The sequence below is a fragment of the Acanthisitta chloris genome, unplaced genomic scaffold (assembly GCF_000695815.1).
Source record: "Acanthisitta chloris isolate BGI_N310 unplaced genomic scaffold, ASM69581v1 scaffold8425, whole genome shotgun sequence".
Classification (NCBI taxonomy): Eukaryota; Metazoa; Chordata; class Aves; order Passeriformes; family Acanthisittidae; genus Acanthisitta; species Acanthisitta chloris.
In genome coordinates this window covers 36,242-62,210 of record NW_008675335.1, presented here as the reverse complement: position 1 = coordinate 62,210, position 25,969 = coordinate 36,242, and the positions used below count along the sequence as shown (strand labels likewise).

The 25,969-nt window shown below is 50.7% G+C and overlaps 1 protein-coding gene across 1 annotated transcript in view; it reads left to right on the top strand.

Annotated features, from left to right (window-relative positions):
• Nucleotides 1-25,969, top strand: part of LOC103803163 (nuclear receptor corepressor 2-like) — a gene marked incomplete at its 3' end in the record, with an annotated part of 89,011 nt that overhangs the window by 32,546 nt on the left and 30,496 nt on the right. Inside the window, exons 4-5 of the mRNA XM_009075701.1 lie at nt 10,057-10,236; nt 15,164-15,277. Of these exons, the coding sequence (XP_009073949.1) occupies nt 10,057-10,236; nt 15,164-15,277 (294 nt within the window). The remainder of the gene's footprint in view (nt 1-10,056; nt 10,237-15,163; nt 15,278-25,969) is intronic.

The window sequence follows — 25,969 nt, the reverse complement described above, 5'->3', positions numbered from 1 at the left end:
CTGCTGAACAGGGAAGGAATACTATGGCCAAAAAACTCTCCATGTAAATCCAAAATGAAAGGTTTGTGCGGTGCGTTTTCCCAGGCTTGTCGAGGTGGAGGACTTGGCTCCTGCCTGCGTTTCCTCTGCTGGGGGACGCTGTTTCCTCCCCCCTTCCTGCCCTGCCAGTGTGGTGGGATGGCCAGCACTGCTCCGGCTGCAGGATGTGGCCTCCCCATGGAAAAGCAGGCGGAGCAGTGACGGAAATGGCTACTCAAACAAGCGGCGAATGTCGAGGCTCTCCCTTCCACGTGTCTGCACAATTATCAGAACAATAAAGCCCTGAGCGTGGCGGTGCTGGCTCTGATGGATGGTGCAGCTGACGGTGGCTGTGCACCACCCGTGTCAGCACAGATCCTGCCAGGGTGGTGGGTCTTGCTCAGTGCCATGCTCCTCTTCCATCGCACCGAGATGGAAACTGGTGCAAACTGCCACGTCCCACATCCCCAGCTGTGTGTGTGCCAAGGTGCTGCCAGGACACTGCTGCTTGGGGGGTGCTTGGGGCCGTGGCTGCTGCATGAGTTTTGTGTGGCCGTGGGGGCTGCTGGAGGATTCCCTGGGAAGTGGAGGGGTAGGCAGAGGTGTTGTCCCCACCGTGTGGTTTCTACAGCTAAGATGTATTTGATGTTCCATTTAGTATACCTGAGAGCACAGGCAGAAGGAACTTGTACATTAGGTGACCCTGAAGACAGTGGAGTTAGGCAGTGGTGGCGTGCAGCTGGTGAGGGGAGCTTGGTGGATTGCTGTATGAGCTGTCAGTGTGGTTTTGTTAGCTGGCACAGTTGTTAGAGGAGCAAGCGAGCAGGGCTTTGGTGCTGGGACCAGTCATCCTCTGCCTGATGTGCTGGGAGTCCCTGGGGAGGTGTTAGTGATCCAGGCTTGGTGCAATGGCTCTTGCATACAAGAGCAGCTTTGGGTTGGTCCCACAAGGCACCTCAGCCACTGCTCAAACCTTTTAAGATCTTGTTTGCATTTCCTTTCTCCATCCGCCAGTCTCCTCGGTAGGCAGCTCAACCTCCAGGATGTGTGGAAAAATAATTTTGGGTGATGGCTGTGAAGGGAGAGAGAGGGAGCACAGGCAGCGTTCAGGTGTATCTTACTTGCAGCAGTGGTTAATAGAGCTGTCTTCAGTCATTCCCTTCCCTCCCCTCTAAATCTGATGCCCCTTCAAGCCGACTTCCCAGCATTGATGCTGTGTGTCGTCCTGATGAACTCGCAGACAAATCCCAGCTCCGCTGCCCTGTGAGCATCCCGCTGGGATGTGCGTGGCTGAGGAGTCCCTGCTCCTCCTCGGCCTCCTGCCTCCTCCCTGGCAATAGGAGGAAATTTAAATGTTTCTGAAGAGCGACATTTCCATTTCAAAAGCTGTTCGCTCAAGTGCGTCTGGAGTGGGATTTCTCTCCCCCCACTCCTCTCTGAATGGGAGCTTTAGAAGTCTCATTTCCTCTGCTTGATAACACCAGGCTGAGAAGGGCTTTTGTCTTTTCATTTCCCCTCAATTTTTTATTTTTAAATCAGTGAGGTTTGGAGAAGCTGCCGCGGTGGATTTTCCCTCCCCCGTGTTTGTCCGTGTGCTGGAGGATGCACCTGGCATCACCCAGTGAATGAGCTGGAGCTTCCTGGGGCACAGCCCCGAGCTGAGCAGTCACCCACCTGGGAGCTCCCTGTTAGGCTTCTGGAAGCAGAGGAGGTTTTTTGGCATGTCCAATCTGGGAAGCACTGCACTGCCCTTCCCAGCCATCACAGCACCCCTGGACAGCACTGTGTGTGTTGGTGCTGAGCCTGGCTCAGGATCCAGCCCCGTGTTTCCAACACATGACGCTGCAGTGGCTTTCATCCCACTGACTGGTTGCCTGCCTGCTTTTTTGGCTGGCATAGCTTTTGCAGTTGGCATGAAATTATGTATTTTTCCTGGGATGCTCAGTGGAGGGCAGATGCAAGCGGATGCAGTTGCTGGCTCCCACTTCTGCAGGACTGAGGAGTGCAGATGCAGTTGCCATCCCACCAGTGTGATGGCATTCATGCTGCTCACTCAAGTATTTGGTTAGTATAAAAATAGAGAATTTTTTTCTGCAGAGGCCTTTCTTACCAAACTTCAGCATGATTTTTGCATGGCATCTAGGTCTGGAGGGCTTTCTACCTGCTTGAGGGCCAGCTGGGATTTGGCAGGGACTATTCCAGCATCCTCTCTCAGAGGGAACATGCTTGCTGGAATTGACATGGGTCTTGATGCTACATCCCTGCCCAGTTGATGTGCTGGAAAGACTTGGAACTTGCTTTGCTGCGTGTGCCAGTTGGAAGAGAATGGGTGGTGTTGAAAAAAAAACCCCAAAATTATAAATTAAATGCTGGGAGACTAAAGCTTTCAAATGTACAGAGTGAGAGTTCTGTTCCCCTGAGGTTTAAATGCTGGGAGACTAAAGCTTTCAAATGCACAGAGTGAGAGTTCTGTTCCCCTGGGGTTTGTTGTGTTGGGTGGATGCTTCCCAGGCTACTGGAGGAGGTTTGGGGTTTGTGTTTGCACCCCCAGGCAGGGGATCCCTCCTACCTCCCTGGGACTCTACCTAAAAAAACCTCCCTGAGCAGCAGGCAAAAAACAGTGCAAAACCAGGAGGGTGTGATGGTTGTGTGAGAGGCCACATCACTGTGTCCCACATTTCTGTGGAAGTCCGTGATGATTGCTCAAAGGTTCCTGTGAAAGCTGCCCCAAATCAGCTGGTTCCAGGGAATGTGAGGGAGGTTTGAGCCCCAGCAACCAGCAGCTTTGCGGAGAGAGCAGTGTCCAGCTCTGCCATGAGCTCCCTGCTACCTTCCAAATGCAGTTCTGCAGCCAGGGGTGCTAACCCTGCTGCCTGGCTGAGTGCCAAATTGGGCAATTAAAAATTTGCCTCCCTGCCTTGGCACTTGATGTAATCGGAGGCGTTTTTCACAGTTTGCTCCTTTTTAAGAGACATCAAAAAAGCTCTCGCCTCCCTCGTGTGTTCTTCATGCGCCTCCCAAGCGTTTGGGTGAGCTCAGGGCAGCCCCCTCCTCTTGGCCCCCAGAAACACGAGGGAGGTCTTAGTCACTCGGGTTGTGGCTGTGAATATCCTGGTGCAGGGTTTTGACGTGCTCTTGAGCTGATGGGTTATGTGCTTGGTGCCTTTTTTTAAAATGCAAACCTTTGCCTCCCCAGCACTGTAATTTCGTGGCTGTTTTCCATTGCTATAAGCCAGTGCAGTTCCTCAAGGAAGAGCTTTTGCTTCTCAAACCAAGACACCAATACTTTGCTCCTGGCTCTGGCTGTGGGTGAGCCAGGTCCCTGCTGCAGCATGGGAAGAGGCTGTGGGCAGGACGTGCCTGGCAGGGACTCCCTGCACTCCTCCTGCAATGAGGAGGCTGTGGGGGCTCCTGTGCCTGCACTTCTTCCAGGTTAGCAGGAGCCTCACTCATTTAAACACACAGGTTTGAGTTTGCAAAGGGGATTTGGGGCTGAGGTGCTGTTTTAAGGGATGATGATGCTCTTGGCAGCACATTGTTGTGTGTCATGCCAGCGTCGGTGAGATGATGCTGAGTGGCTGTTGAATGAGCAAATTATTGAGAGGGCATTGAAGTTGTAGATGCAGGAGTGGAAGAACTTGCTGCTATACAGGCTACCCTGGCAACCTTAACTTGTCCTCCCCTTTCTTGCTGGAAGCTGCAGGACACCCACTTTGAATCATGTGCCTCTCTGTTCAGTGCCTGGGACAGTCTCTCTCTTGTGTTGAGCATATCATTGGCTGCTTTCCTCCATCCCTATCATCTGTTGGGTAGTCTCAGGCTTTACCTGCTGTCCAAACCATGACTCCTGCATTTATTTATGGTTCTTCTAGGGCCCATTTGGCTTGGAGTGCTCCACAGATGCCAGTAGGGTCCTTCCAGCTCAGCCTTTTCCTTTCCTTTGAGGAATTTGAGCAGAATTTTTGATACCTGACCTGGAGCTCCCCAGGACCCCACTCCCCTCAATTCCAAGTCATTCCCCTCGGCAGACACCAAAATGAGATTTTTCATAGTATTTTTTTCTTTTGACTTGGACACTTTCTCTGAGTTAACAAAAGGCCAATTGCTGGCAGAGAGCAGCATTACCAGATGTATCAGCTGTGCTGAAGATGCTCAAAGAAAAGGTTCCCAGAATCGTTCTGAATGTTGCAGAAAGGCATATTTTCCTGTAAACTTGTTCTTGGAAGCAGCAGAGTTGTTTTGGCTGAGATTCACTATTAAGAAAGAAAAAAAAAAAAAAAGGAAAAAAAAACTAAAAATGCCTTTAGCCAATATTGAGCATGGAAAATTTCAGTCCAGACAGTTACTGTGTGAACAAACTTCAGGTCAACTGAAAATCCAGGGATGCAGAGTAGGCAGTGTTGGGAGATTCTTAATGAGAGGTGGAGCAATTAGCTCCTCGTCTTAATGAGTAGATGGGTAGGTGAGAATTCATCACTCCTGAGAGTCAGTGGGGAACATTGCATTCAGTGCAATTATTATCCACTAATGGGGAAAGGCAGGAAGGGAATGAAAGGCACAGCATCCATTTGTCGGTGTAATGCCTTCGGCGTCGGTGGGAGTTTGCCCGAGTAAGGTTTTCCAGATTTGACCTGTTATTCTAGGCTGCCTCTGTGTCCATAAGCTGTGTTTGCTGCTGCTTCTGTGGAATCCTGCAATCCAGAGGCAGTATCTGTTCACTCTAACACCATGGAATGGCTCTTTTGAGCACAAGCAAGTTTTGTGAGACCAGATACAAGCTTTGGTTAGTGCATTTTGCTGAGGCACTCGCTGGCAAGGTTTTACCACCCTCGTAAATCTGCCAGGGGGGGCGGGGAGGGAGGGTCAGCATTTGGTACTGGTTTTGCAATTAAATTGCTTCAAGCTGTTGAAACATTGGGGAAGTTTTTTGACCTACTTTCGTGCAAGCTTAGAAATTGTTGGGATGTTTTCTACTCTGTCTGTGTGGAATTCAGCTGGATTACAGGGGAAAGGAATTTTGTGGGCCTTCTCATAAAGTCTGATTTATTTAAAAAAAAAAAAAAAAGAAATAAAAAAATCAGCTATGTCTGCAGACAGCTCCTTGGTCTCCAGCTTCATGAATTCCCATGAGAGCACGTACTGGGCTGCATCCAGTGAAAGTGATCCCTGTTTTTGCTCATCCTGCACATGCTGTGGAATGTGGGGATGATGGAAGGAAGTGGGTGATGCCTTGGTCCCACAGCTGCCAACCCTTGGGTGCACTGGTTGGCTGGCACAGGAACACCCATGTGCTCACACCTACATCCCACCTCAGCAGCCCCTCGAGCTCACAGGGATGCAGCCCAGTGAGAGCCCAGTAGTATTTAAGAATTAAAACCTCGTTTGGAGGGCTGAGCTGCTGAAAGAGCCATTAGCACAGCAGATGGCCATGAACAAAGGAATTGCAGTAACTCGATGTACTTTTCGCTGCTTGGGCTCTCTGACTTCATATTTCGTGTCTCCCCAGGGAAATGATGTTAGTTTTCAGTCCCTTTAACGTTTCCTCCTGTCATCATGGGGTGCTGATATGTCAGAATGTGTTGGACATTTTTCCAATAAAAAAAATTCCTTTGGTATTTGGCCCGTTTAAGAGTTTATGTGCATGGTTTCACCTTAAAACCTGATGGATGGAGGTACAGTGTGTTGTTTTTCCTGCTTGGTTTTTGTGCCAGGGAGTGTGGGAAAGCCCCAGGGCTCAGTGTCTCCTCAGAGTGTGAAGCTGCTCAGCTCCTGGACAGGGAGGATGACCCACTCTGGAGGGATGTTGGTTGGTGGAGGACAGGGATGTTCCCTGGCTCCGTGCTGCTGTGAGAGGCTCAGATGACACAGGTGTCCCCATATGTAGGTCCCCTGATCACAGGTTCATGTGGGTTTGTTTTTTTTTTTTGCAATTAATTTGAGCACAATTTGAACAGCCCCAGCCTATCCTATTTGCTTTGGCAATCTCCTCTAGCCTGTGAGATGTGCGAGTGGGCAGGAGCTGGAGATAACACCTCTTAATCCCTCCTGGTGCTCCAGCAGGAAATGCTGCTGCAGGCTGATAATTAGAAAGTGCACAGACTGTGGAAGAGATGATGTTGGCATCCCTAAATCTCTGCCCTGGGCTTGGGGGAACATCACTGATGATCTGGATTAGAAAGGCAGAGAGAGACCTGGACTTACCAAAGATGATATGTAGGGCAAACACTGTTTGCTGAGTTGGAGATCCTGAGGGTTGTCCCAAGTAAGCAGCTCTGTTTGCTTGGAACACCTGGATGGGGTGTGGAGGCTTGGAAGCTCCACTGTGGAGTTTTGAAGAGAGCTGGTGCAGTCAAGGGATCAGCAAGGTAAAATGCACCTTGCAGCAGGAGTGAGGTATGGATGGAACGGAGCTACTACTACGCAGTCTTCTGAGGGTGGGAAGCAGCCAAGAAAAATGACCCTTCACGGAGTCTGGGCTGCATCCAGCGGCAGGTGCTGAGCTGATGAGTGGCATGGATGCCCTTTCCCATCGCTCCAGCTCCCATGAGCTCCCTGGGAGTATCATGAGGTGGGTCAGTAATGCAAAACAAACAGGCAGTAATGGTCTGCTGCAGGTTCCAGTGTGTCCTGGGACCATGGTTGGGATTCCCACCATATTTTCTCTCATAGGCCTGGCTGCTGGTGTGTCTCAAGGCAGGGAGGTTGAATTCACCAGGAGACTTACCTGCTCTTTGAGGCATCAACAGGCAGTTGTCCTATCCTCTTCCTTTCCCCTTTCTCCCATGTTTTTAAAGTCACTTCCTAACAGCGTGTTTGCTCCGTTATCTATGCCTGGAATTTTTACTTCTAAGCATGTTGGAAGAAACTCACCCCAAAGCCTGGCCTTGCTCTTTGACAGCCTCCTCAGTGATAATTGTTTTCTCAATGCCAGCACCTCCCCTTGCTGCAGGGAGGTTTATGCAGCCTCTGCCCCCCACGCACCCACCCTTGTTATCATATAAATCACAAGCCAGGCCAGGGATAAACAGGAGCTGCAGTAGCTGTTAGCCGTGTGTAAAAACAAATCACATGGAAACAGTATAATTACTGAGAAAATATCAACTTGAGTAATGCGGTAATTGTTTTCTTCCCTCCAGCAGATTTATTCCAGCTCTCCCGGCTCTTGCCGGGTTGGAAGTCTGTGACTTCACGTTAATAAGAAGAATTTCACGTTTCACACTGCACTTGTTCAGAGTCTGAGCCTGACACTGTCTGGAGCAGGGGAATATATTCTGAGGGTTTCTTGAGAGCAGTAGGAAACAGAGCACTAGTTGTGATATCATTGGGGTCTACCCCAGGCTCTGGGTGGACTGTGGTCTTTGCAAACCTCTTTTCAACCCATTCTTGGGATTCTTCATGCCTTGTGCAAATCCAGGAGCTCTTCCTTTTTTTTTTTTTTTAACATCACCGTTGCACAGACAAGATTTTAACCTTCAGTTTTCGTTTTTCCTTCCTCTTGCTGCTTGTCATTTCCCTGATTTAGAGAAGTGCTTGTGACATGACAGTGCCCAGTTATGTGAGGTCCAGGGACACTGCCTCTCTCTATTGCTGTAATCATCTCCTAATACCAGATGATGATGATGATGATGTTGTTTGTGCTGTGACTTGCAGTTATTTCCCTTACTCAGCTTTGCTGCTCTTTTGCTTCATATTCTGCAAGGTAAAAACAGAAAAATACATCAGGAACCAGGTTTCCAAGGGGTTTTGTGCCAAGCAGGAGTGTAAAGATGCCCTGCCTTGCATATTGGCAGGTGTGAGATAGTATCATTTGTTTCCTGTGCACAGAGAGGAGCCTTTCTCCTCTGCATTTTTGGCAGAGAGCTTGCTTTCCTTTAGAAAAACCTACCCACCTACAAGCCACTGCCACTTCCCCTTCCTGTGCCTTAATCTGAATGAGATTTTATGAACACCTAATTTATCTTTTGCTTCTTGTGGTTGTCCTGCTCCTCTTGGCTTGAAAAAAAGCAAAACCACAAAAAAAAAACCCAATGGTTGTGGAGAACAAAAAAAAGCAAAACCACAAAAAAAAAAACCCCAATGGTTGTGGAGAAGACGAAGTCTCCCCACTGCAGCAGACTGACCAATTTTGATGTCTAATGCTGGGGAAGTAAAACAAGATGTGCTCGTTGGGATTCTCCAGAAAACTTTGAGGTTCTTCTAGTTTCTCTTCCAAATGGATGCTAGATACAACCAGCTTAGCCTTCTGGTGCCTTTGTGCTCTTGGGGCTGGATGAGCATCCAGAAGTGGTTCCCCCTGGCTGCCTTGATGTCTCCTTCAACTGGAGCAGGGTTTAGCAGGGGAGAGGAGGAGGACCACCTTCGAAGCTAAGCTCCTGTGGCTCTGCTGGGCTGTGGGTACAGCCTGCCAGGAGGGAGCTCACCGTGCTTCATACCCACCAGGACAGAAGCAGGGTGGAGGCCTCAACAGCAGATGACTCTGAGATTCTGAACAGTTCCAGGGTGGCATTTGCACACTAGCCATGTTTGTCATGAGCTACAGCACAGCTGATGAACAACCCAAGGCCATCACCCACGTGCCTTGCTAGAGAGGGGAGCAAAGAGTGGTCCATGAGCCACCACCCAAGCTCCATCGTGGCACCCTCACCCTGCAGGAGTACCAGTGTGGACAGAGGCTCAGTGGGTAGCCCTGGTAGCCCTGGCCGCTCACTGCTGGCTGTGTCAGCACAGAGGGGAAGACACTCAGCACCAGTTGGTGCAGAACAATGTCAGCTTTGTACAGAGCTGCTGTAATGAAGGTAGCAAAGTTGTGTGAACTTCTTCTCTTGTTTGCCTCCCCCCATCCCTCCCCTCTGCAGCAGCTGCAGTGTGCTGGCTGCGCAGCCTGGCAGCGGTTTACGGTTACAAACCGAGCCCAGCTCCTCTTCCTCCCCCTCCAGGAACAGAAATCCATCCACTCACTAAGCAAGTGAATAGATAAACTTCTAATTAAGGTGCTGGGTGGCTGCCAGAGAGGAGCGTCCGGGGTCAGGGTGGGCTGGTGCTGTGATCTCCAGCTGTGTGGCTGGTGGCTGTTAAACAGCTGCTTCATCCCAGGTGTGTTCACCCACGGTGGGCAAACTCATCCAGGCGTGCAGCTTGTGCTGGCAGGAGATGGGCTCCTTCACTTGGAGCTGGAGGGGTGTAGGGTGGTGTGCAGGAAAGGCTCCTGCGATACCAGCTCGTTGGGCTCAGCAAAGTTGTTTTACTGCTGGGGTGGAGCTGAGTGCTTCCATGTGTTTTCCCTCTGCCTGCACCTCTGGCCATTAGAGCTGCCCCTTGTCATGGCCACAGAGGTTTTGCTGATCTCTCCAGTCTCTGACTTGAAGGATCTTGTTGAGCTGAGATCCTCTGCATCTGGAATTTGCAAAAAGCTGTCAGTTCAGTCTGGTTTTATCTTGGCTTTCCTATCCCCTTTCTCTCCATTTCCGGATGGATGCATTTGACATCCAACACTCAGAGCACCCCTGGAGTTTAACAGAAGTTGGTGGAAGACCTCCTTTCCTCTTTTCCTCTTTCCTCCCAGAGGCTGCCCTTGTAGTCCCTTCTCCTTCAGTGTGGTTAATACAGCTCTTCTCTCCAGCACAGCTGTGACTGTGTCCGAGGAGGACATATCTGAGGTGCCTCATTTTTGCAGAGAAGATATATCCTTGAGCCATGTGAAGGGACAATGCTGCTGGGAGCTCCTGAATTGGGATGGGTTTATTGATCTTGTAGGAATGCAGGTACCACTCAAGGTGGTAGGAGCCTCTGAGGCTCTGGCAGGAGGAAGAGCTGCTGTCATGCCCCTGTGAGACTAACCTGGTACACTCTGGAGATGCTGGAGGTTACAGAGCACTGCAGTGATGTGATCTGACAGTTGGTACTCCTTAGTCTAGCAGGTTTTTTGAGGGTTTTGTGTATCTCAGAAGTCTGGGAATGGGCCAGGGAGCTGTGGGAGGATGAGAAAAGGATCCAGAGTCTCCTGAGAGAGTGATGACCTGGTTGTTTTATGCTTCTCAGGATCGTGGCCTGCCTGGCAAACTGGAGCCCGTGTCGCCTGTGAGTCCTGCTCACCCTGACACCGAGCTGGACCTGCTGCCCGCCCGGCTGTCCAAGGAGGAGCTCATTCAGAACATGGACCGCGTGGACCGCGAGATCACCATGGTGGAGCAGCAGATCTCCAAGCTGAAGAAGAAGCAGGTGAGAGCCTGTGGTTCAAAGGGGAACATACGTCCTCGTTTCTGTGTTCTGCTTGATGCCCTGTCCACAGAGGTGAAGTGGCAGTGCCAGTGCACCACGATGGTCTGTGTGTCTGCTCCCTGTCATGACATGGGTGGCTGCTGTTGTGCCAGCAGTCTGGAGCTGATAGTTGCAAGATGGGGAGAGAGCTTTGCAAACCCAACTTGTGAGCTCTTTGTGTGTCAGAGTACCTGAGAGGGAGAAACTGTGAACTCAGTGACTTGCCTGTGGACATGCAAGTGGTCAGCAGCAGAGCTGGAAGCACAGCGTGGGTTGCCTGAGTTTTCTGTACAGCCCAACGGAGCACAAGGTGTTTTCTCTTTCCTTTCCAGCAATTGTCTCTCCCCAGTGCTGTTGCTGCCAGTATTGCAGTACTGGACTGTTTAAAACATTGCTGTGACATCGTAATGGCCCTTCCTGTGTGCCTAGTCCCCTTCTCCCGGGGCTTTCCAGCTCCACAGCCGTGAGCATTGTTTGATCCAACTCCAGCCAGGACTGTGCCTGAGCCAGGGCTTTGAACCTGATCTTCCTGGTTGCTGTTTTCCCCCTGCACAGGAGCACTTCCCAGCAGAAGGATGGCCAGCTCAGTGTTGGCCTGTACACAATTACCATAAACCCATTAAGAGATTAATATGACAAAACCTTCGGGGACGTCCGTGAAAAAAACCACAGACTTGAAGGCTTTCACTTCTTACAGCAAATCACTTCTGTGCCTCTCTCGTTCTGGTTGTTTTATTTCCTTTGTTTTGGGCCAATTTCTGAACTCCCTGATAGCTGCTAATCCCAAACTGCCCAAGAGGAATGACCCCTCCCAAGGGGAATTTGGGAATGGAACAAAACCTCTACTTGGGCTGTTGGATGAAGCTCTGTTAGGATGAACATGCAGTTGATCTTCCCCATCGGGTCTGTATTTTCCCATACCAAACACTATTCCTTTATGTCCTGCAAGACAGAGCAGGATGTTTTGGTTTTGTTTTCAAACAATGTGGTCTAATTAATGTGAAGGACCATTTTTTTGGTATTGCTTTATATCTGCAGAGGTATCAGAGTGCTTAGTGAGAGGGAGCCAAGAGTGGGCAGAAACAGCTGTGTTGGGAGTGTGAGGAAGCAGCTCTATGTGCTGGCTCACAGGGCCTAAAGGAGCATCTGGAGCAAAGGAAACCACAGAGGTTCCTTTTGCTGCTTTTGGTGGGAGCTGGGTGAAGCCAGCCCTTCCCCACTCCCTCTTAGAAAGCTCAGACAAAATGTTGGTGTCCTCTCCCACCTGACAGTCTGTCCATGTTTTTAACTCACATTTGAGGAAGGAGTTGCAAACCATGGTCATTTCCTACTCTGGAAAAAGGGCTTCCCAAGAGGAATACATCCCCAGCATGGCAGTGAAGGTCCCACTCATGGAAGTGGGGAAGACTGACAACTCCAATGATCTACTGCCTGACTTCTCAGGGATGCTGAGGAGCTGATGCTGACAGGAGCAGCATATGCTCCTTGTGTTAAAATCAAGCTGTCCTTCCGTAAGGAAATGGATTTTTTTATTGTTGGCTGCTTGGTTGCTTTATTTCTTCCCTATGAACAAATTTTATGATTCTTCCTCCCCACAAAAATGCTCTGTTAAATGGGGAAGAAGACAAAAGTGGCTGTTGGCAGTAAAATCATCCCCTCCCCTCCTTTTTTATTTTATTTTTGTTTATATCTGTTTTGGCACATGGTGGCAAAGTCATTTGGTAGAAAATCTGACCCCCCAGTGTGGCCTCCTTTCCCTGCTGGCTGGAGCCTTCCCCATCCCAGTTCTCCAGCAGAGCTGGCACATCTGGGAAGAAGTGTTTTCGGGGGGGTGGGTTCCTGTCTGTGATGCCTCAGGAACGTTTTGTCCATCTGTGCATCTGAGCTGTCAGTGCAGGAGGACGAGCGAGGGAAAGCAATCAGCCTGGAACAGATACCATTCCTGCAGGAACAGCAGCGGAGCAGGGGAGAAATTGTATGCAGTTGGAATATCCTAATGCTTTTCCCCTCTGTCTTTGCGAGGCCTTCTGAGGGTAATTAAATACATTCATATGGAAAGGCTGTGCAAAAAAAAAAAAAAAATCCCAACCAACCCCAATCCACCGTCTCTCCCTTCTGGGTTGTTCCAGAAATGGCTCTGCCTGGACTTTGCAAGAGGCTGAGCTGAGCAAGCTGAGAAACCTTCCCCAAACCCTGCGCACCCCTGGCAGGAGGCCACCTCCATCAGCCATCCCCCGCTCATTCATGTGCCATATGCGCTTAAATCTCTCGCTGAGTCCTCTCTGCCTCTCTTCCTGACAGCGAAGGATAATCCTTATGCATTTATTCCTGGCAGCGGTACCAGGGATCTGAAGGAGAAATAAACTGCTGGGCTGTTCTCCTGCAGTGGCGCCTCAACCTCCTTGGGCGCCGAGCTCAGCAAAGGGCTCTCCGGGAGTACAACACTCCCACCTGGTGATGGAGGGGGAGCTGGCTGGGTGGAAGAGCTCCAGGGTTTCCCCTTCCATCTAGCTCCTGGCTGAGTTTCCTCTGTTCTTCCCTTTGCTCTTCAGAAGTGGTTTTCAGAGGTGCCTGGTGTCTGGAATCCTCTCCTTTCCATCCTGGGCAGGTGAAGCATCCCAGTACCAGGTGATGGCAGTTGGGTGTGTGTATAACGACCTTGGCTTCATCAGGCAGGTCCTTCAACACAGCGACTGGTACATTTGGGGATGAGGTCTTGTGAAATGTCACCCACTTTCCCACCAGTGATGTAGGCTCCAGTGGCCCCTCTGTAGTGTGTGGTCCAGCCAAAGGGACCCTTAACTGGAGAGGACACCTCCTCCAGTTGGAAGTGGGTTGGCCTGTAGGTGCTGTAGGAGCCAGGGCTGTGGCTAGTGATGGCATCTTGCATCCCTTCAACACCACTGTGCTGTCTTCCATTTGGGGAGAGGATGGAGCTCTCCGGCAGCCACTGCTCGGAGTGGGGAGGGAGAGAGTGTGGAGCCGTCAAGACTCATCTCTCATCCTGCTCCTCTGCCTGTAAAGGTCACAGTCCCAGACTGACTTTTGTGGCAGACCTTTAAGAAATCCATTTTGTCCCTGTCTGGGAACCCTGACCTATTTTGCTTTGCCATTTCCCACGGCTCCCGGGGTAGCTGTCGCGGGCTAAGCCTGCTGTGGTCAGGTGTGCTGCCTCCAGCCCCTCCTCACATCCTTACCTCCAGCGTCTGGCCCTTTAATAACCATACAGTGTTACACCACAGAGAGTAGTTGAATTCTCTGCTGTATTTCAGCTATAATTAGATTTGTATTTTTTCTTCTAATGAGCTGTTTTTAATGAGCCTCCACTTACTGGCAAACTTTCGTTTCCTGATGCACCATCAAACCCTCCTGTCTGCAATCCCTTACCACACACCCAACCACTTGGCAGAATTTTTGTGGGTTTCCAGAACAATGCAGCCAAGTTTCGGATGCTTTGACATTTCTTTTTTATAACACAAATATTTTCCCCAAGAGAAGTAGAAGATGTGTTTGATCCCTTTTGGTGGCTTATTCTTTGGAGTTTTTGGAGTTTATCCCATGGGAGCAAGGGTGTGTGGTAGGGTGCCTTAGGACACCAAGGAAGACTGGGCAGGTACCTGGAAATGTTGCTGCTGCACCAGGGCTGATGCCTAGCACAGCTTTGCAGCCCATGGTTTCAGCCAGGGCTTCCCAGTGAGCTCTTGTGCATGGTGCTGTGGTTTGGGCCACCTGAGATACAGCTGTGGTGGAGAAGAGAATTTAATTCTTAAATTAAGGGGTGTGAGTTTTCTCAGCCAAGCCAGTACAGCAATCTAGGTGCTTATGTGCTTTCTTGGACTGCATCCTACAGCCCTAGTGTGTCATCAGCAGGACCAGACATGATCTGGAGAAGGAATAGGTGCCAACCACCTTCTTGGACCACCAACCACTGCTGTCTCTGGGAGATCAGTAGTGCACTCGCCTCTGGTGCAAGCCATGTCCCAGGTGCATTTTCTTCCTAGTATGGGACTGACTTGATTTTTCCTATGCTTCAACAGGGGATGCTTTAGCTGGGGAAAAAAAAAAGTACAGAGATTTGGGGACTCAGAGCCAAGGAGTGAAAAAATCCTCAGTGTTTTTTGACAGCCGCTCCCTCTCCTGTGCCTGTGCTGCCCCACAGCTGCCGTGCATGGCTGTGCTCTCCCTCCTTGCAGGCTTGGCCCCAGGAGGAGCCTGGAGGAATCTGTGGTTTCCTCTTTTGGCTGAGCAGTTCCTCAAACTTGTGGGAAGGGCTTGGATGCCTCCTTCTGCCTCAGATCATCAGGAGGAGCGGGTGGAACGTCACATTTACCTCCTGATCGTGGTGATGCTCCAAAGTGCAAGAGTGGCCAGTGCATGAGTTGTTTAATCAAGAACAGTCACCCGGGGCAGCTCCTCCAACACACCATCGGAAGGTGAAGCTGAAGGTGGAGAGCAGTCTTGCTGGTAGCCCCTGGCTCCTCCACTGCTCCCTGCACACACAGCAGCTCTGGAAGCAGGTAGCAGCAGGGAGCTGGGCTGGAGCTGTGGTTCCCTTTAAGGTTTTCCAGTTAAATCAACATTTCTAGCCTCTGGCCTGCTCCAGGAGGCTCCTTGGAGGCAGCTCCTCATCCTCCATGCCTAAAACACACTGACCCACCAGCACGGGGCCAGTGCCTGGGGCAGCCCAGGGCTGCGCTTGCGTGGCAGGGGATGCTGTGCAGCTCTCCTCCCTCTCCCCATCCCTCACAGCCTGCCCATGTCTCGCAGGAAACCTCCTACCGTGGCGGTTTCTACCTCGGTCGCGGCACCACAGAAAGTCTCGTGTGGACGGGGACGGCTGCGTTTCTTGCTGTGACTCACCCTCCTCCTCCCCCCTCTCCTTCCACAGCAACAGTTGGAGGAAGAAGCAGCCAAACCACCAGAGCCTGAAAAACCCATCTCTCCCCCTCCGATCGAGTCCAAACATCGCAGCTTGGTGCAGATCATCTACGACGAGAACAGGGTGAGTCTGGAAAGGATGGAAGTACCACTGTGTGATCATGGCCTGTCACCCTGGGCAGGGTGGGAAGGTTGGTAAGGGTCAGGTGGGGGATTCTCCTGGGTGTTACCCCTGGGATGGAGGCCGTGGGAGGGGGATGGATGGAACCCTGTCATGATGGTGACCACAGAGGGCTGAGCCATGAGGAGCTCACTCAGCTGTGTGGATTGAGCACTGATGTCTTCTGAACAACCTGCCTGGGGGGTTTTCTGCGATCAGCCTCAGATATGAAGCATTCAGAGATGCTTCAGACTCCTCTCTGTTAAATAGTTTGTTTCATCCTCTCCCCCAGGAGTGAACTGGTTGAAAGCCACCTCAAACGATGGGCTTTGGCATGGTGGGGTGGGTTTCATGGACTGAGAGTGACATCCATGGCACTCCAGTACTGGCAGGACAGCTATGAGCTCTCCTGGCTGCCCCTGAGCCCCCAGGCTGGAGCAGAAAGGGCTTGGATGGAGCCATGGCTGGATTTGTGGATATTTGACACTGTAAATAGCATTAGCAAAGGTCAGGCTGGCATCCCTGGCTCTGGATCTCTGCCTTGACCGCTCATTTGTCAGCTGATGCCTCTAATAGCAGCCCTAGGAGACAGGAATTTTGCTGCTTGCATCGGAGCGGTGCTCGGAAATTGGGCCCTTTAGTAGATAATCAAGCATATTCACTTTCATTTAGGTGTGGGATAAAAAGGATGATTTTGCATAAAAGGAAAACTACCAGTCGCTAATTATTTTGAATTGCGAGGCCTGCGATTTCACTGGGAGCTGCAGAAATCCAGGTGCCTGACTCCTGAAAAGAAAAAAAAATCGCCTACCCTGCGCTCCCAGGCACTGCAGTTTTCCTGGTTTTCCTTTTTCCATCTGCTTCTCTCCCTGAGCAGGAGGAAACCCAGCGCTGGCAAGGTCTGCTGTGTGAGTGGGTGAAGGCTGTGGTCGATGCGTTTGAAGCATTAGCAAGCACCAGCTGGTGATGGTTTTACAGCACTGGGCTTTGGGGCAGGTGCTGAGTGTTCCTCAAAGCCATTCACACCACTAGGTGCCCTCTCTGAGGGTCTTGGGATAGATGGTTTGTGCCTCCTGTGCAAGGGGTGAGGTTAAAAAAAAAAAGGAGCTCTCAAGCATTTTTATTCCTGTTCCCTTGAACCCCATCTTTTGTGGACACTCGTGTAGCTGGACCATGTTACAAGGGGAAGAAATAGGTGATGGTGCTGAGGCAGGAGAGAAAAGTCATGTTTAGCTGGGCCTCAGGGCCAGCCTGGTACCAGGAGTGTTTCCTGTTAACCTTTGGGATAGGTGCACTCATTCCAGGTGGGTGCTCAGCAAGCAAAAGTCACGTTGGACACCAAATGTCTGCATAATCTCAGATCTGGCTCCGTGTTCGTATCTTGTGATCCTGGGGATGGGTGAATGATGATTCTTCCCTGTTCTTGTAAAGCCCCCTTGTACGTAGCGTGTGAGTGAGCCTGTCTGTGGGTAGGAGACTCAAACCAGCCAACCTTCCCTTTTGGCTGATAGAAACCATAGCAGGCTGCAGGGAGGTTCCTCCTTTGGAGAAGACAGGATCTATCCACGGGCAACGGAGAGTTGACAGACCCTTGCTGGCTGATTGTGGCGGCTGAGGCTAAGTGATGGAAGGACCCTTTCAAGTCCCATAGCAGGGAGATGCTGAGCTGTGGGCTCCAAGGGCAAGAGTGTACTCAGCATTGCCTTTGTTGTGGCTCCAGTAACAATTATGGGATACAGGATGCAATTGTCCTTCTAAAAAACATCCCTGGACTCAACCTTCAGCCTCTCACATATTGGGCATGTTTTGGATGCAGTTTGGTGGTGACTGCTCTTCCCTTGGGACCAGGAGGAGGAAAGCTGGAAGTGGAAAGGATATAGGAGCAGCATCAGTTGAGATCGTGGGTGGAAAAGCGTGGCTGTTACTTGGATGTCAGGTTGCTCTGGGTGGGTTTGATGGCAGCAGAGCCTCCAGGTATACCCATCCCTCTGTTGGGCATGGGAGAGCCTCAGGCACATTTGTGCTGACCTGCGGCTTTGCTGCAGCTAACACTTAATTGCAAGTTGAGTTGGTAGGAGCAAAGACCGCAAGCCAGAGACAGATGTATTGATCCAGAGTGAGGAAGGTCACCGAGCCAAATTTTAAGCCTTTCCAGCTCTTGTGTGCTGTGAAAAAGCAGTGAAGTTGATGCCTCGAGGTCTGCTTGCAGGAAAAGCAGCGGTAACGGCTGAGCCGGAGCTCAAGCCCATGCACAAAGGGAAGGAAAGCCGGATTTACTCGCATCGCTCGGCTTGTGGCTTGCTCGAGGGAGGCAGCGCCCGGTAAGAAATGCAAATAAAAAGAGGATATTCAGGCCTCATGAGGAGGCGAGGGAGGAAAGCGCCCCAGAAGAGCTGGCAAAGCCTGAAATGATCTTTAAAAGCAGCGCTGTGCAAGGGGCAGAAAGCCAGGCCTTGTGCCGATCCCGGAGCAGGTGGGAGGCGGCGGCTTCGTGGAGGGGCTTCTGCCTGGCTCTGGCTGAGTCTTCCCTGAACCACGGGTCTGTGCGCTGCCGTGCCCGTTCCCACCGCGCCTGCCAGGCTGGGCCGGAGTCGCACACTGCGCAGTTATACCCCGAACAAAGGAGAGACCCAAAACGGTCCATGGGAGAGGAGAGGTTACACGAGGACAGAGCAGCTAGAAACGCCGGAAAATCAAGTTAGCCAACCATTCTGTGACCTACTTTCCTTTTGGCGATAGCTGTGGCTTTGCAGGCGTGAATGGTTTCTAATTTTAGCGTATGGTTCATCAGGGAAGTCTATATATTTTTCTCACCACTGCGCTGTGTGTGGATGAGGGCTTGGGATGCAGGTTGGCACTGGACTGTGGCCGATTCTCTCAAAATTCAGGTTCACTGATGCTAAATGCCCATCACGCTGCTGTTCCCTCTTGTGACCTACTTAACGTGTATGATTTGAAAAGTTCCTCGGTGTCAGAGAGGATAATTATGGAAAACATGACCTGTAATCCCCTCTTGCCACACTCTGCTGGACAAGTAATTGATTTCCAGAGAAAAAAGGTGCTGGGGAAGAGTGGAGAGAAGCTGCTCTTGACTGCAGTCAAATCCTGGACTGTGAGGCTGTGGTTGCATTTGGGACTTGGATTTAGGGGACTTGGATTCTAGAAGACAGTTGATATTCAAGGTCCAGGTGCCTCCTGCCCTGGGTGTGTGCTGACTGGAGCCACTTTTTCTTGTCTCCAGAGTTGAGCTGTGAAATTGCACCTGAGAAAATACCTTCTGGGAAATCTTTGCAGTATAACACAGAAAAATGCACACACACCCAAGCCAAAATTTCAACTGTGAGTGCATACTGTGCCATTTCTGAAAGCATGTATGAGAATGGGAGTTAATATTTTGGTACTGTCCATAGGCTAAATTGAGAACAAACAGTGGGCAGCATTGTCAGAAGCATTTGAGTCCTATTTTCAAAAGTGTATTTAGTCCTTGAAGAGAAAGAGTGATGTTCAGAAACAGTGATGGGGCTAAAATCACTGAGAGCATTTGGAGAGTGCTGTGGGGAGCTCAGGAGACTGTTGCATTGGCAATCTCCTAAATTAAACCCTGTGTCCAGCCTCGGTATCTGCCCTACAAGGGGAAGGTGATCCCTGTCGGGTCTGGCACCTCAGAGGTGGTAGCTGTATGGCACAGGCTCCTTGTGGGCTTTAATTTGCACCTCTGGGATGTGTTATCATATTGACAGAATTTAGCTTTCTTCCACCTCAAATCCCCATAACCAGGGCAGCTCATCTGTGTGTATTTTTAGCTGTAGCTTTATTCCACTGGGCTCTTCACGGGATTCCTTTGCATCTGCATTCCCTTGAAATCGATTGAGCATACCTGGGCCTGAAGATGTTTTTGTACTTTAAGTGGAAATTTCCAGGTCTCTTGCTAAGCACAGGCAGGGAGAGCAGTTGCTGTTGCTCCAAATTGCTCTCTATGCCTTTCCTGGGATGCAGAGCTGGCTGAGCTCTCCTTGGCAGCGTGTCCTGAAGGAAATCGCTTCCCAGCAGCCCACCATGGCTTGCCTGGGTGAATTCTTCTCCAAGTCACCTGGGTGCCCAAAGTCCCATCAGATACCATGCAGAGGTTCCCATGCCATCTCTCTGGGCGAGGAGGAGCCCACAGGTGCCCATCTCCAGTTCTTTGTGGGACAGATACAGGTGGTTGGAGTCTCCCTGCAGACCTGCCGTACATCAGAGCCAGCAGGACTCCTGCTCAGACACCAGCAGATACAAAGCCAGCCCCGTGCTGTGTCAGGCCTGTCCCTGCAAACAAGCTCACGTCAGCTTTCCTCTAAAACATTGCGCTCATTTATCGGAGAGGGAGAGGTCACGTCAGGACGTGGCGTGACTTCGCCCTCCAACACTGTGCCAGAGAGGGGACACCACGTGCTGTGACCCACCACGGTGTGGAGAGGGCTGGACTGGGTCCCCCCGTGTCACCCCTGTGGGTGCCAGCACCTTGTGGCACACCAACCCATCCCTGCTCTGCTGTCAGCCCTCCGAAAAACTGGGTTTGATGCAATGGAAGCAGCAGCAGTGCCTGTCTTGCTCTTGAGATTGAGCTGGTGGAAATCAATAAGATTAAATTTTAATTCCTTTTCTGTCTCGATGCTTGTTCCTTCCAAAGGGCACAGCTATCTATCTGTAACTTCAGCGTTATGCTGTAAAATCGGAATTCAAAGGACTGTTTGGAACTTTTTCCACCCCCTGCTGCTGTTGTGTCTGTGCAGAGTGTGTTCCCTGCTATCCGTTTACCCTCCTCAAATACCTTCATAAAGCATTAATACTCTAGCCATAAATAAGAGAATAAATAAATGAAGGCTTTTAGCTTTGCAAAGTATTAACTACTCACAGACACTGAGTGTGACTCAGATCCTACCGGGATTTTCTGTCTGTAGGACTCTGATTTTCTATGAACTCCTGATTTACATGAGAAAGGGAAGAATCAGGCCTGCCTAGTCAGCATGGAGCTGGTGCAGTAAATAAAACCTTATCAGTGAAAGTGCTTTTGAGCATTAACTCTGCAGGGTGTTTTTTTCAAATTATAGTTTATGTGGTGGCTGGGACAGGGACATTTCATATTTGGAAAGGACCTTGTTCATTTTGCTTTTGTTTCTGATAGCTTTTATTCTGCCTCCTCTGGGTTTGGTGATGCCAAATAGGCTCTCAGATAGTCCAAAGGGAATTTGGAAAGGTCAGAATTCAGATGGTGTTGATGCTTTTGCATGATAGCAGGATTTTCAGAAAGATAAAATTTAAGCCATTAGCCTGGAGTCACTGAGAATCATTTTTATGGGATTTTAAGGAAATTTTGGTTTGGTCTCTTAACTGGCCTGATGTCTATTTTGGATGTCTTCTTCAGGATCCAGGGTTCCCAGTAGGTGCATTGACTTGGAAGCTTTGTTCATAACTAACCCAGACCGGATAAGGCTGTGTCCTGTATTTTCAGGTCCTGGAAGTAAAGATGAGAATTTCAGAGAACCCAAATCTCTCAGGAGAGAGGAAAGCAGACCCTGGAGCACAGCTCTGGCTCCTTGGATTGGAGCTTTTCCTTAACTGCTGCAATGCCACGACTTGGATTTCTGAAAGTTTTTTGTGCAGTACCAGTGCTTCCAGCAGTTTTTCAATGGTGAAATGTTCACAATTTACAATGGCAAAGCCTTGTTGGCACCTTGCTTTAACCTAAATGTGCCTTTGAATGGCACTGTAACCCCACAGACAGCTGAGCGGGATGCAAGGGCTGTGGAAACCCAGCCATGGCAGGGAGTTCCCCCTTGGCCATGGATGGGGTATGAGTGAGCTGAGAACTGAAACTGTCTGGCAGTGACTAGCCAAAGCTGGAGACCAGCAAGTAACCGAAACGAGTTGGCTTGCCACGCTCTGTGCAGGGTAGGTGGGGACTGGTGTGAGCACATGGCTGCAACGTCACCCGTTTCTGCTGTTTTCTTACTAGTTGTGATGAGTCATTTGTAACCCCCACTGCATCATCTGCTGTCCCCAGCCTCGGGGACAGGGCACTGTCACCACTGGTGTGCTGGGGAGATGGCTCTAGCTAGGCACAGGGAGGTAGGAGAGCGTGGAGAACATCTGCATCCCATGGGCACCCCTGGAGAGCATCAGCCCCTGGGCCAGGTGTAAGGGGCCAGGCACATACCAGTGAGGCTGACAAACGTCCCCTTATGCTCTGGGAACATTAAGGTTCAAGGAAAGCCCAGGGAGGACACTCATCCTTGGGCTCCCATGGTTGAGTTGGGAGCACTGTGGTGGCCATCCCTGCTGGCTGCAGGAGCTGGAGAGGGAAGAATTGCTTTCACTTGCACAGCACCAGGGCTCATCCCACCTGCTTTGCAGGGAGGGCAGGAAATTGCTGGGGTTGTTTGGCTCTTGGAGAGAGGATGCTGAGGTTTAAAGGGGAAAAAAATTACTACCTGTGGTCATAGGAGCAAAAACTTTCCCCAGGGAATGGGTACAGCCAGGTCATGGTTTGGTCCCAACAGATCTTGACAGAGGCAGAGCCTGTAATCCCCCCAGAGCCTGTTTGCTTTCTGCTCCATGTAGAGACATGTCTTGCCTGAGGGTTTCCATGATCTCTGCTGACTTCAGCCACACTTTCCCAGAACTTTGATTTCAACAAAATCCCACTCCATCCACTCCTGCCTCTTTGCCATGCTGCTCCCACAGCTCTGCCTGTCCCCGGGACATCATGCTGCCAGGACAGGAACTTCTCCCAGTGCCTTCTTGTGCGCAGTCTCCTGCCTCTGGAAGAGCTTTGCATGCCTCCATGTGGGACATGCCTGGTCCCAAATAGAAACCCTTCCATTCCCCAGCACTGCTGCCTACGGGCTGCTATAAATAACCCCGGGAGCACGGTTCAGTTGCAGCAGCTTTGTGCTGCATGGAGCCGTGGCTGGAGTCGGTCCAAGAAAGTGCCGCCTCCTAATTTCAGATCTGCTTTCTCAAAATAACTCTTGTGTTTCCTTCTCTTCCATTTTTAAACTTCGCTTTAAGAAGAGCCCACGCAAAATCCCAGACTCTCCCTCCTCTGGTTTTGGATGCTTGGCTGCCTCGTGGGGTCGGCTCGTCATCCCCACGGGAGCTCACATGGCCGGGAAGTTGCTCTCCTGCCTGCTTTCCCCTCCCAAGCCTATTTTAAGTTTCTTCAAAGGAAAAACAAGGGGCTGGAGTTTGCTTTGGAAGCCAAATGCTTTCTAGGTGAGAATGGAGATTTTCATAGTCTGCAGGGAGGGTTTTGTTGGTGGAGAAGATTTCTTTAGCTCCAGGCCTGTTGGAGGAACATAAGCCAGGGTAAGAGCGTGGTCTGCCTGCCTGTGTCCCTGCCTGGGGGGAGGGAGGTTCTGTAGGGGCAAATGCTGCTGCCTGCCACATCCATGGCTCTCCTTCTGAATCCATGTGCCCTGCAGTGACAGCATTTGTGGTTCACATTTGCTTGTTAAGGCAGCTTGATCCCTCCAAAAATGCACTTGGAGGACTAGTATGGGATGGGCTTCACCTCTTCAACTGAGTCATGCTGAAATATGCTCCAGAGGAGGTGCCTCTGCCCTGGGAAGTGCCCATGTGCCATGATACTCCAGAGGAGGTGCCTCTGCCCTGGGATGTGCCCATGTGCCGCGATGGAGGGACTGGACGCAACTTGATGCAAGTAACATGTCCATTTCTTGTTGTTTTTCACAAATCCTTCTAGTCCCTTTGCTTAGCATATTCCCTGCTGATTGGCTTATTCTAAACATTAGGTGTGTACCAATTGGTCAACCTAAGGCACAACTTGTTTTACCCCAGCAACGTCCCAGCAACGTCCCAGCAACATCCCAACTCACGCAGCGCTTTCTGTTCAAGGGTCCCATCTCCACACCTGCTCCTCCCAAGGCCTTTGGGCAACAAGTCCTAACACACCCCCTGACTAGCCTAGACATGCTGGAGCCTTGCTGAAAGCAGCCAGGCCACTCCCCTCACCCATGGTCTGCCCATGCCATACCCAGAGCTGCTGTTCCGGAGCAAAGTGGCTGTGATGTAAAGGGGCTGCCTGCTGTGGAGCTGCAGAGGGACTGTGCAACTGGTGAGGATCTCACCAGAGGTAATGGCTCGGGTTTGCTTCCCAATGAGTTTCTTTGTTTATTGGAATGCAGGCATGGGTGGGGTCAGCAGATGTAGGATGAACCCTTTGGTTTCCTTCTGCGGGAAGGAACATACTCCTAATGATATCAGTATTGGAACCAAGTCCTAGGTGGCTGTGCCTTTGGAAATGAAAGGATTTACCAGGGCTGTCAGTGGTCTTCAGCAAAGGTCCTGCTGGTGTGGGGGGATCTGTAGGCTGCCTCTGCACCTGAATGCTTTGGGGTTTGCCTAAGTGGGAGCACATCTCCATGTGTCTGTCTGTCCTTCTGGATGAGCCCCAGTGTGGTGGGAACCTTCTGGGTGTTTTATGTCCTTCCCAATTCTGCCACCAGCTCTCACCTCAATGTGCCAGGCCTTTCAGGCAGCTCGTTACAGTTGTGCTATGATCTGATAAATGCAGCAAGGAGCATCAGCAATTACAGTGGGTGTCAAGTGTTAATTGGGCAGCTTTCAAGATAGAGGCATTTCTTTGTGTACGTACAAAGATATGACGTGCTCGGAATAGCTTCCCTTCCTGATCCTTCGTTCTGGAGATGTGTATATTGCAGTTGGTTAATGCAAGACAAATTATGTCATTCTTCTTGATTCGCCACATGTTCTGCCTATGGTGATTTGCCTCTGGCTTGTCTCATTAAGTTGTCTAAACATGGCAAATGCAGCAGCTGAACATACTCAGCTTTTTCTCAAAGTTAATCACATTGTACACATGGGCCTGCAGCAGCATCAGTCCCTTGCTGTGCCATCCACTGCTGCCAGGGCATCTTCCACCAGTGCTGATGCCCAGGAGAACAGGCTGGTTGGACCAGCTGCCTTAAGTGGGGCTGCAAGCTCCTACCACAGTTACACTGCTTTTAATTGGTTTGCTGCTTTTTGTCCCAGGTATGCATCAAAAAAAAATTGGGATGCGTCCTGCTCACCAGCAACCAGTGGTCGGCAGGAAGGTGGTGGGTATGCATCAAAAAAAAATTGGGATGCATCCTGCTCACCAGCAACCAGTGGTGGGCAGGAAGGTGGTTGGCCAAATCACCCTCGTGGCTGCAGATGCAGAGTGTTTTTAGCAGTTTTAATGACCTCCCTGAAAATCTTACCCCTGGTTTTAATTCTGTAAGATTTCTGAATGCCACAGTGCTGATGTTCTCTAAGGTCAGCAGATTTTATAGCTTGTGGAGACCAAAATATTGAGTTCTGGCTCAGAGCCCTCAGTTCTGTGTTGAATTTTTCCAAGGGGTAGGTCTGTGGCCAGACCTGGCTCGTTCCCATTAATGGAGTCAGGGGGCAGTGGGGGAAATTTCATGCAGTGATCATGACACCTGTGGACCCCAAGGTCTGCTGTGGGGAGCACTGCAGATAACCAGGCAGGGCAGCTGTTGTTAACAGGCATATGTGTGGGGATGGTGCCAGCGTGGGCTTGTTGCGTGGTTATGTCTCTCCAAGCATCCTTGAAGTCGCTTTTAGATCTCAAAGAAGCTCTGTGTCCTCCTGAGTGTATAATAAATAGAGGAACTGGAAACATCTCCTGGTTGCCTTGCTGTGGTGAGGCACCTGGTGTGGGCTTTGCAGCTGGGCTGGGGCTGTTTGCTGTGCCCCAAGCCTGACCACAGGCAGTGACTCACACAGCTGCTTGGGACAGACAATGCTGAAGTGCACACGGGTGGATCAGACTGTGTGTGGGTGTGCAAAGCCCCAGCGAGGAGCTTGCACACCTACAGCAGCATCAGTGCTTCTGAGGACTAGCTGGCAGCAGGGGTAGGTGAAACTTTTGGGAACCTGATGAGAGGGTGGATGTAGAGGCAAGCGGCAGAGCGATGAGTCAGCCTTTGGCGAGACATCCCTGCAACTGAGGCCATGGGAAACTCATTCTGCCTTGAGCTGGCCTGAAGGTGAGAGGTGCCTGGAGCTGAAATCCCTTCTCTGCCCTATGGGGACTTCACCAGGGTTTGCCAAGCCCCAGTGGCTCTGCCAGCAGCCCAGCCCTCCTCCCTAGCTCCCTCTTTTAGGCAGCAGTGGATTTTCTCTCCTAAAATTGCCAAAACTATTTTATTTGAGCCTCTGAAAACCCATCTCCTTGCCCCCCCTCGCTGTCAGGTACGTGGCTCTATCAGCTGAGCCCGTGGCAGCGTGCAGCGATCTGGATTTATCAGACTGTCAGTAACCCCCCGTGAACAGCCTGGCTTAGCGAGGAAGTGCTGTTTACTGAAAATGTCATCTTTTATTTAGACTCCTTCTGCAGCCAACCCCAATGTCTTTTTTTTTTCCATGCCTGTTTAATTAGTAACCACTGCACAGCCCCTGACACGTGTTCCTGGATGGGTTTTTTGCCTTTAATAAGCACTAGGTAGCTTGGCCGGGGGCGGGAGGGGGCAGAGAAGGGCTCCTCTGCGGTGGGGAGGGGAGGGAAGCGAGAGCACGATGAGGAGCCAAGGGCAGCACAAATCTAACGATCACATGCTCGTGAAGAGATGAATCCTAGACATCTCTGCG